This window comes from Belonocnema kinseyi, chromosome 9, assembly GCF_010883055.1.
Source record: "Belonocnema kinseyi isolate 2016_QV_RU_SX_M_011 chromosome 9, B_treatae_v1, whole genome shotgun sequence".
Classification (NCBI taxonomy): Eukaryota; Metazoa; Arthropoda; class Insecta; order Hymenoptera; family Cynipidae; genus Belonocnema; species Belonocnema kinseyi.
In genome coordinates this window covers 109,411,601-109,423,454 of record NC_046665.1, presented here as the reverse complement: position 1 = coordinate 109,423,454, position 11,854 = coordinate 109,411,601, and the positions used below count along the sequence as shown (strand labels likewise).

The 11,854-nt window shown below is 25.7% G+C and overlaps 1 protein-coding gene across 11 annotated transcripts in view; it reads right to left on the bottom strand.

Moving 5' to 3' along the window:
- Positions 1–11,854, bottom strand: part of LOC117180868 (protein PRRC2C) — a 102,610-nt gene extending 90,756 nt beyond the window's left edge. For 6 of the 11 annotated variants that reach the window (XM_033373421.1, XM_033373424.1, XM_033373418.1 and 3 more), the window contains exons 1-2: positions 11,472–11,852; positions 1,163–1,310 (exon numbers count right to left, since the gene is read on the bottom strand). In XM_033373421.1, the coding sequence (XP_033229312.1) occupies positions 1,163–1,255 (93 nt within the window). In that variant the 5' untranslated portion in view covers positions 1,256–1,310; positions 11,472–11,852. Of the gene's footprint in view, positions 1–1,162; positions 1,311–11,471 lie in introns of all 11 variants that reach the window. The other 5 variants (XM_033373423.1, XM_033373422.1, XM_033373419.1 and 2 more) reach the window with 2 other exon arrangements.

Below are 11,854 nucleotides of genomic sequence, written 5' to 3'. Positions count from 1 at the left end.
AAATTATTAAAATCTTTTAAAATTTTGGTAAAATCTTTGAAATATTTTAGAAAGATTTTGTATTTAATTGAAATAATTAAAATATTTGAAATCTTTTAAAATATTGGTAAAATCTTTGAAATATTTCTGAAATCTTTTGAAATATTTGTAGAATCTTTTGTATTCAATTGAAATAATTAAAATATTTGAGAAATCTTTTTTATTCAATTGAAATGATTAAAACCTATGAAACCTTTTAAAATGTTGGTAAAATCTTGGAAATATTAGAGAAATCTTTTGTATACAATTAAAATCATTAAAATCTTTGAAATCTTTTAAATTTTTGGTAAAATCTTTGAAATCTTTTTAAATTTTGGTAAAATCTTTCAAATATTTGAGAAATCTGTTGTATTCAATTGAAATAATGAAAATATTTGAAATATTTGAAAATTTTTGTAAAACCTTTGAAATATCTCAGAAATATTTTGTATTCAATTGAAATTATTAAAATCTTTTTAAATTGTGGTAAAATCTTTGGAATCTTTTGTATTCATTTAAAATAATTAAAATATTTGAAATCTTTTAAAATTCTGGTAAGATCTTTGAAATATTCAAAAAAAAAAAAAGTTTTGAAACCGTTTAAAATCTTTCAAATGTTTTGAAATCTTTGAAATCTGGTGTATTGCACACTTTTTGAAATCGTTGAATTTGATATCTTTTTGGAATTTTTATAAATTTTTTTTAAATATTTGTGAAATCTTTTATATTTTTTTGAAATTATTAAAATAATTGCAAAATCTTTGTGAAATCTTTTGCATTCATTTTAAAATCTTAAAAATATTGTGAAATCTTTGACATCTGGTGTACTGACCACCCTTTTTAAAATCCCTTTTAAATCTTTGAAATCCGTGAACTCTGTGAATTGTCCGAAATCCTTTTAAATATTATAAAATCTTTGAAATCTGGCGTATACTCAAAACCCCAGTGGTTAACCCCTCGAAAACTGTTTTAAAATCAAAACAAAGATTCAAATTCATGGTTCTCCTGAGAAATTCAAAGACATTTTCAGGTTTTCAAGGTTTAAAAAAAAAAAATTCAAGAAGAAATTTAAATTTAGAGTACAATAGAGGATATAGACGGTCTGTGAGGCCTTTTAAACAATTGAGGTCATTCTGATACTCACCCTGCTAACTCGGTACAAACTATTGATATCTAATGACTGAAACTTGGATTTTCCTTTCTCCCCCTTCGACACAATCCCCGACAGAGTAGACATGCTGTCTGCAGGCAACCATTTAGTACTACTCAGACCCAACGAACGAACCCTTTGTCTGAAAATAAAAGAAAAGCAGAACGTCAACAACAAATTGAATATGCCGCCTTTTTCAATGACACCACTTTCCGAATGCATAATTAGGTTCCTTTCTGACGTCCTTGAAAATAATATAATAAATCCGTTGAATAACTGGTAAAAAAAAAAAAAACTTTTTCACAAGATTCTTTTGGAACCGACTCATCAAATCAGCGATAAAAATTATTCAGAATTTTTCTACACCTTGACGAACTTGTTCTTTCATCCTTGATGAGTCATCAACTTTAGAGATAATCGGTCATTGTATGACCCACAAGTTTAAAGACATCCTTCCAGATACAAGTTCAATCACTTGTCTCTTAGTATCTTCTTTGCTTATTTATTGTCTTACTCTACGAAAAGGAATTTTTCTTTATTTTCCTGCTAGTGGTGGATAATAGAATCATCAATTAGAAAACGTGATTGATCTTGTGCAAAATATTGCTCGTAAATTGTGTTGAAAATTTAGAGTCCTTTGCAGACTTCACAGCCCAAATGATACCAAAAATAATGGGTGACTTAAAAAAAAAAAGAAGAGGAAAATAGACGAATAATAGGGCAATACATAATTTTTGATAGCAACAATGTGGGCATCATATTTCTAAGACTTCATGTCGAAATATATTGCATTTTCAACAAAATAATGGAATTTTCAACCCAAACAGATGAATTTTCAACCAAAATTTAAACTTTTAATCAAAAAGTTTAATTTTCCACCTACGAAGATGAATCTTCATCCAATCTATAGAATGTTTAAACTAAAAGACGAAGTTTAAACAAAATAGTTGAATTTTCAAGACGAGCAGTCGAATATTTGAGAAGAAAGTTGAATTATAAACCAAAAAAAGATTGCTTTTCTAGCAGAAATTGAATTTTTAATCAAAAAAGATCAATTTTCTATCCCAAAAGATTATTGTACAACGAAAATTTGAATTTTCAACCAGAAAATACGAGTTTTTAAAAAAGTAGATGCATTTTCCACAAAATAAATCAGTTTTTAACTTAAAAAAGTAGCATTCTAGAACAAAAATAATAGGAAACTGTCCAATTAAAAAGAATGTTCAATTAAACAATTGAATTTTCAACGAAAATTTTAATTTTTTAATTACAAAGACGAATCTTCATCCAAATGATAAAATTTTAAAACTAAAAGATTAAACTTAAACTAAAAAGATGAATTTTTAAGGCAAACAGGCGAATAATTTAGAAGAAAATGGAATTTTAAACCAAAAAAAATTGTGTTTCTTGCAGATGATGAATTTTCAATCCCAAAAGATTACTGTGCAACGAAAATGTTGAATTTTCCACCAGAAAAGATGAGAAAAAAAAAGTATCTTTCTGGGGAAAAAATATAATAGGAAACTGCCCAATTAAAAAGAATTAACTTTCAACGATAGAAATACGATTTTGTACTAAAAGATAAATTTTCAATCAAAAAAGCCGGATTTTCTATAAAAATGACGAATTTTCAATCAAACAATTGAATTTTCGAACAAAAAATTTAATTTGGTCGGAAAAGTTTAATTTTTAACATATCAATCAAATTTTTCACCAGAGTACGATTGAAACAAAAAGGGATGAGTTCTGAATAAATAATATAATAATGGACTTTTTAATGGACAACAATTCACTTTCAATCAGAAAAAAACAACATTTTTCTACAAAAAGATGAATTTTTAAATCAAAGGGACTAATTTTTTATTCAAAAATACTAAGTTCAATAAAAAAGTTAATTTTTAACCAAGAAAGATAAATTTTCAACTCAAAATAGTTTCACTAGTTGAATTTTCAAAGCAAAAAAATGAATATATTAGAAGACAGTTGAACTTTTAACAGAGAAAGATGACTTTTCCACCTTAAAATAAATTTTCTGTCCAAAAGGATAAACTTGCTATCCAAAAAGATGAGGATTCCAACAAAAACTTTAAATTTTCGACCAGAAAAGATGACATTTGAAGAAAATAGTGGAATTTTCAATTTAATAGTAAAATTTGTAACAAAAACAAACATGCATTCTGGATAAAAATATAATATTAGACTTTTTAATTAAAAATAATGATCCTTCAACCAAAAAAGATATAGATTAATTCTGAATCAAAAATATAATAGCACATTATTGACACAATTTGACACTTTTTTTTAGCAATGACAGGGAAGTCGTTTTAATCGAAAAAAGAAAATTCCCGGTTTTTTTCCCGACTCGCAAACATTTTTCACGGCCAATGAAATTTAAAAAATAAAACTATATTCTAAACATTTTTCCATATAAAGTAATAAACAATGAACGATATACTGGAACTTCCTAACACTTTTAAATTGAACAGTTTTAAGTGAAATGCAAATAAATTGGAAAATTAAGAACTTTTATAAAATATAGAGTTCAAAAATTCAAATTAAGTGCCAAAAATATAAATCCACGTTAACATTTTCAATGCTCTAATTCAAAAAATCAGTCAATGAACTTGAAAAATTTTAAATTATATTATTTTAAGTAATTTTATGCTAGACATAGTCTAGGCATCTTTCAAAAGCTTTAAAATTTTATTTCAAAATCTTGCAAAATCTAGAAGTGGTTTTAAATTTTTCCAAATTCAAAATCATTTTTTAATTTGTTGTCAGAACTTTTAAATATATTTTAAAATGAATTGAATTTTTTCTATAACTTTTAGAAAATCCTGCAAATTAAAAAAAAAATTAAATTTGAATTTATAAATGACAATAGTACATTTATTATTTGTAAAATATTAGAGTAATATTAAGAGATATTTAGAAGTTTTAAAAAGATGCCAATTAAATTTAGAATTTGAAATACTTACAGCCGAATTTAAAATAAAATTGAGATTTTTGCAGATTTCAAACAAAAAATTTATAATTTTTTTAAGAATTGTGAAAGACTACAAAAGAATAACAATTACCATTTGATTCTTAGGAAAATTGAAAATGATTTTTCACTTTGAAAAATTATTGTAACAGAAAGTTTAAAAAGATTTTAAGAGATTTAAAAAATGAGCAAAGAAGAACACGGAAGATTTTAAGGATTTTATTTAATTTGCTGGATTTTCAAAAATTGTAGGAAAATTTCGATTAATTTTAAAATATGTTTAGAAGATCTGAAAAAATGTTAACACACTTCGTTTAAATTACTTGAAATAATTTCAAGTTTTTAATCAATTTAGAATCATTTAAAAACTTCTACATATCTCTTAAAATTACTCAAATATTTTCTACAAATAATAAGTGTTCAATTGTTATTTATGCGTAAAAATTTAACAATTTCACTTATAAATTAAACACTTTTTAAATAAAACAATTAAAATTGTAACACTAAAAGATTAAAAGTTCTTCGAAAATCTAAAGATTCAAAGCGTTCTATGTAAAAAAAATCAGTTTCAAATTATTTTTTTAAAAATATTTGGTTTCAATTTACTCGTCTTAAATAAACAGTGAAATATTGCTAAATATTAAATACTTCTTTTTTTTCTACATTAAGAAATTTCAAATTAAATGGGATAAAAATTAAATAATTTAAACTCACAATATTTTAAATTTAATAAAAACCTTTAATTATGACTAGATTATTATGGATTTATTTTTAAGTGGAAAATAGTAAAACGCACGTTTAAATTTTTTAATAGCTGAAAAAATGAATAGAAATAATATATTAATAAATTTATTTATTAAATTTAATATAAAAAAATAATATAAAGGAATACCTGAAACTTTGAATTAAAAATATATTATTGATAAATCAGGAAAAATTGTATTTAAAAATAAAATTATCGGAATAAGTGATGTGTTAATTTCAATTCTTATCAAGACTTTCGGATTGGAACAGTTAAAATCTGGAAATTTTAACTTCAAATGCTTTTAATTTTTAATTGTTTAAATTCTCAAAACTGCACTTTAATTATTTTAAAAACTGTTAAAATCGAACTTTGGCAGATTTTTCTTCTGAAAATTAGTAAAATTCCCGGTCCGGCAGCCACCTTGTTTTTTTATTTTTAAAAATCTTCGATTTTAAAAACTTAGAATTAAAAAATTTTTTTAACCTTTAAAACTGCATTTTTAAATTCTTTAAACTAAAATATCTGCTTTTCAAAATTAAAAATCTAAATCGGAAAATTTTTAAAGTGAAAGATTTTCGAATTAAGCAGTCTAAACTAAATGATATAATAATTGATAAAAATCACAATTTAATTAATTATTTAAAAACGGTTGAAATCAAAGCTGAAAACAATTTTTATTCTAAAAATGTTGTAAAATTCCCGGTCAAAAAATAAATTCACTGTCATTCCCGGTATTTCCTATACAGCGGCCACCCTGGAGGATTTTTTAATAAAGGGAAAATCTGTTTTCTGGTTAGTAAAATTATACTTTTATGTCTCTCAAATTATCGGAAGTGGATAAATTTTATACTTCGAAATATATTAAATATAAAAGTTCGATATTTTGACGAAAATATTTAGAAGCTTTTTCCCGGTGCTCAAAATTCCACGAAAATTCCGGTTTTTCTAATAAGAATTCCACGTTTTGGAAATTGTTACGGATTTATTTACTATATTGCAATCATGAATATGTATAGAAGAATTGTTTCCCTATTTGCTTTCCTACTTATCAAGTCTCCAAGTTGCAACAACATTAATCCTAATTTCAGTGATAATTTAAAACAATGTTTGTATGCAAAAGGTTTAATTTATACACAAAGAATGATACTCATATGACATGTACTGAATCTTTATTTGGAATATCTCGTAGTAAAGTAACAATAGTGCTCATATAGCACGTGCATTGCAAGACTCAAATCGCTATTGATTTTTTATTGTGGTAAAGAGTCCTGAATAGTTACAATAGTTTAAATGAAAAAGAAAATGTTGCAAAATGTTGGTGCAAAAAATTTTCACGGTCAATAAAATTAAAACATTAAAACTCTAAATCTAAACATTCTGTCATTCTAAGTAATAAAAAATAAACTACATATTAAAGCACTCAAAACGGAACTCTTTAATTTTTAACTTTTAAAATGGATTTTTTAAAGTTTTTTAATTCAAAAATTTGGTATTCAAATGCTAAATGAAGATATATTTAGAAGTTTTGATGATTAAAAATTAATTTAAAACTTAAAATGATTTCTATTTTAGACCACAGCCTTATTTAAAATAAAATGCAGATTTTTGTAGATTACAAACAAAACGTGTAGAACGTTTTCAAGAATTGTGAAAGGCTTTAAAAGAATAAAAACATTTTCTTAAGATTCCTAGGAAAATTAAAAATGATTTTTCATTTCAAAGGATTATTTTAAGAGAATATTCAAAACGATTTAAAAAGATATTTATCGAATTTTTACTACAGTATTGTTAGAAAAACCTGCAAATTTTTTAAAAATTTCCTTCAAATCTTCCACATTCTTTATTGACAATTTTGCAAAATCCTTTAAAAACACTTTTAAATATTCCTTTAAAATAATTTGTCAAAATGAAAAATAATTTTAAATTTTCCTGGTAATCTTAATATTAGAATTTTTGCCTGAAATTTGCAAAAGTCTACACTTTTTAAAGTTAGGCTGTGGTTTTGAACCGAAATTTCGGAACGAATAGCCGAATTTTATCGGTGCGCACACTTTAAATATTTATATAGATTATTTGAAATCATGTCAAGTTTTAAATTAATTTTGAATTTTTTCGAAGCTTCTAAATACCTCTTATAATTACTCAAATTTTGTCAATAAAATAAGGAGTGTTCACTTATTATTCACACATAAAAATTTAATAATTTCATTTACAAATTAAACATTTTGTAAATACAACAATTAAAATGTTAACGCTCAAAGTTTATCGATTCCCGGCCTTTTATGCCAAACAATTTCGTTTTAATTGTTTATTTTTTCAATATTTTGATTCAATTTACTCGTCTTAAAAGAACAGTAAGATATTGCTAAATATTTAATAACTGTTCGTTTTCTTAATTAAAAAATAAAAAATTGATTTGCAATTGATTACGACGAAATAATTTTTTTTTAATCTTTTCAGTTTTTGAAATTATTTTAATAAAATACCTTAAATGTATATTCAAAACTAGTCTTTTCAATGGTATTTTGAAGAAATTAAAAATATTTTTAAGTTTGATCTTCTAAAATATTTTACATTTCAAAAAAATTCAATTTGCATAAGTTCAACGGAAAAATATTTTAGCTAAAAAGTTTATTTAAATCCTAAATATTTTATTTTGAAATCGATACAAAAACATTGCAAATTTTGTTTGCTTAGATTTAAAAATAACATTTTGAGACTCAACACTCATCTACAGTTTTAAAATTCAAGTGGCTCGATTTTTAACGTTTGACTTTAAATTTTTAAGCTACAATAATTAAGAGGGTTCATGCATATTCTAATTTTGAAAAGAATAATTTTGTATATGTAAAAGGAACAATGGTTCTATTATTTTTTAAGTAAATTTACTAATTTCGGATAATTGCCGGCGTTATCCAAATATTGTAATTTTAAATATTTTGTATTGAAAAATGTACAACATGAAAATTACGAAATTTTTGTATGAAATGTAAACTCTTCCATATTAATGATTTAAAATTTAAAGTTCCACAATTTTGAAAATTTATTTTAAACAATTTTAAACATGTTTAAATAAAAATTCTTAGATTTTGATGATTTTGGAAACCAAAAGTCAAGTTTTTAATTACAAAGCTTTAAAATTGAAGAAATTTCGAATGTAAATCACCGTAATTAGAGCTTTTTCAAATTTTCAAAATTAAATACCTTTCCATTTTCACGATTTGCAATTGATAAATCTTCAATTTTGAAATTTTAAAACTCTTTACATTTAAAGATGTGTGATTAAAAATTCTTATATTTGTATGATTTGATGTTCACAACTTAAGAATTTTTAATCGTATATCTTTAAAATTCAAGAATTTTAAACTGAAAATTGTTCAAATTGAATAATATCAAATTTAAAATGTTGAAGATTTAAATTTGTAGATTTAAAGATTTAAAATAAAACATTTTTAATCTTTAACAATTTGCAATTTAGAATTCTTAATTTGTAAAAATATATAAATCAAAATGTTTAAATTTCGATGATTTTGAAAATCAAAACACAATCTTCTAATTTTTAATCTTTCAAATTGAAGAAATTTCGAATGTAAATGATCAAAAGGAAAGAATTTTTAATTGCAAAGCTTAGAAATTGCAGTTTTTTTTATTTAGATTGTTAAAATTAAAAACTCTTTAATTTTAAAGAAGTATAAATAAAAATTCTTAAATTTTGATGACTTTGAAGATCACAATTCAAGCATTTTTATTTAAAATTGGGAAATTTTCAATTATAAATCTTTAAAATTGTAAACTTTCAAAATAAAAATTTCTTCTATTTTAAAGATTTACAATAAATAAATTTTTTTTCTTCACATTTGCAGTTTAAAATTCTTAATTTTAAAAATGAATAAATTAAAATGTTTAAATTTAAAACTTGCTCAATTTTCCATTGTAACTTATCCAAACAAGCTCTTTTATTTCAATTATCTATACTTTGAAATTCTACGATCTTGAAGAATAAAAATAGAAAACTGTTCAATTTAAAAAAAAGTTTAAACACAAATTCTTAAATTTTGATGATTTTGAAGATCACAATTTAAGAATTTTTATTTCTACATTTTTAAAATTTAAGAATTTAATACTGCAAATTTCTCGAATTGGGGTATTTTCAATTTAAAATCTTCAACATTGTAGAACTTTTAATTCCGAATTTCCAAAATTAAACTCTTTAATTTTAAAGATTTACAACCTAAAGTTCTCCAATTTTAAACATTTACAATGGGAAACTCTTCAATTGAGATTAATTTAAAAATCAAAAGTCAAGAGTTTACTATTCCGATCCTTCCAAATTGATGAAATTTCAAATTTAAATCTTACGAAAATTTTAATTGTAAATTTTCCAAATTAAAATCTCTTAAATTGTAAAAAATTACAATTCAAAGTTGATGATTAGAAGAGTAAAATTTAACAGTTTTTAAATATAAATCTTCAAGATTGCAGAACTTTCAATGCATACATTTTCAGAAATAATAACTCTAACTTTAAATCTAAACTTCAATTTTGAAGATTTGCAATTAAAAATTCTTCAATTTTAACAATTGGCAGTTTAAAATGCCACAATTATATAAATCAAAATTCAAGCTTTTAGTATTAAACCTTCCAAATTGAAGACAATCAGAATTTAAGAATTTTAATTTATACATATTTAAAATTAAAAAATTTTAAACTGAAAATCTATAAACTCGCATAATTTTTAATAGTAAATTTTCTAAATTAAAAACTACAACAAAATAAACCATATACTTCCAGTATAGAAAAAAATATATATTTCATGAAAGATAAAATTTAAAAACAATAAAAACCTAAAAATTCGAAAAAATTAAACTATACTCAAATTTGAATCTATTTAAGGCAATATTTTAAAGTACGTTGAGCTACTTTTAAACAAATTTGAATAAATGTTTATTATTTGATGATGAATCTTGAAAAGCAAAGAAGTAAACAGAATGAAAGAATTTGCAAAAAATACTAATGAAGGACAATATTGACTAATCTAAAATAAATACTAAACTAAAAATAAACGAAGATAATTTGTAAGCAAATTTCATCGAGAATTGGAAGTTAGGATTTTTTAATACTAAAATGAGAGTAATAAACAAAATCTGCTACATAAAAACATTTGTTGAAAGGTTTCTCGGCATTTCTGGAGCACAAGGCTTGACACATTTTTTAAAAAATTGAAAAAAGACAATAAACTTTTTAAAAAATCCCTCTCGTGAAGTGTGAAATACTTTTCAAGAATCTGCTGTCAATTTTTCTAAAATTTGGCAATTATAATTTCAATTTAAATCCCAAATTGATAAATTTAATTTGAAATTCTATTCAAAACGTGCAATATATTGAAGAGTCAAGGTTAAATTGGTTAGAAAACGATCAACTAGAAGCAAGGTTTATTCGTATTCTCAAAACTCAAACTAGAAAATACCGTTTGGAAAATGTTTCACTTTCATAGTAAACCCACTCACTATTAAAAATTTAAAATAATCACCGAATAACCATAAATATCACACAATAAACTATTGCACCATTCAAGAAATACTTTCTCCGCAATCTCTGCGTCATTTCCAATCCGTTCTCACCATAAAAGGGTTAAAATCACAAATCCTCGAGTTTAGGTCCTTTTCTCCATGAAACGATCACACAAAAATCGAAAATTTCACTCTCTAATCCACGTTTTTCGTCTCAAACGACTCTTGTGAAATAAAAACACTGCTCCGAATGGATGAAAAGTGACAGGAGAATGAAAAAACTTGAAATAATCACAAAATTAGTGAAATTTAAAACTCCCTGAGTGAAAAAACTGCTCCTTCAAAATTCTTACACAAATTCCGTCGATGTCGGGCCCAATTCGGGGAATTTGTTGAAACGTCGACGCACCGTGAAAGGTGACTTGCCTCTGCAAATTAAGCGATAATGTCTCTCGCCACGAGTTATCTTGAACGACTCAGCAGCGCTCGAATCTGTCAAACATCCCAAGCGTTCCTTCCCGAGAACGGAAATTCCAAACTTCCGTTCGTCCCCTCAGCTTTAAAAAGCCGTGAATCCCCCAGGAGTTGGCGGAAAAACTTCTTTTCAGTCCTCGCGCCACGATCAATTGAATAAAACGCAAAAAAATTGGCAATGGGGGGTGCAGAGTTCGCTGGCCGACAACGGAAAACCTTTGTCCGACAATCTCGAAACAACGACTTTGCGACAGAGCAAACGACCTTGGATTCGAAAGCGGGTCTCGCTGGCTTTAATGAGACGCCGAAGACGAGAGTCGAACCCAACCCCTTTCAGCAATGTCAAAACCCCGAGCAAAACAATGGCTTCTCTCCCGAAATTTTGCCTGATCCGGTCTTCCGATTTTCCGGGAGAATTGCGAAAACCAGATTCATCTCGGAATAAATCCGAACTTGACCCCGGCTTCTGGGACTAACGGTACACTCGTAGCACTTCGGAACTCGCGAAACCGCCAGAAAGGAACCTGGGGGGGCTTCCACGTAAGAAAAAAGATCCGCACGGAAGCCCGGATCCTCGAAATAACTACTTACCTTGGTCCGTCCAAATGGGTAGCGAATTCACAAACGGGTTCAAATCCCAATAAAACTACTTAAAGCACGGATCGCCGCGGATTACAGTTCTAATCGCACCGCACCTGCGAGACACTCTTACTTCTTCTACTCCACAATTCGACCAAGATGGCGAATGCGCGACTTTCGGCTCTTCTTCCTCGATCAATACAATTACGTCATGCGTCCACAGACGCCCGCACAGACGCCCCACTGTTCTGTCCACAAATCCCGGAGGATATGGCAAAAATTAAAGATGCTGTGGATAATGTGCTATTGGGAAAATGAATAGTTGTGCTAATTAGGAATAGGAGTTTTAATGATATGTTTTAATGCCTTTTTCTTTTCATTTGGGAATCGGAATT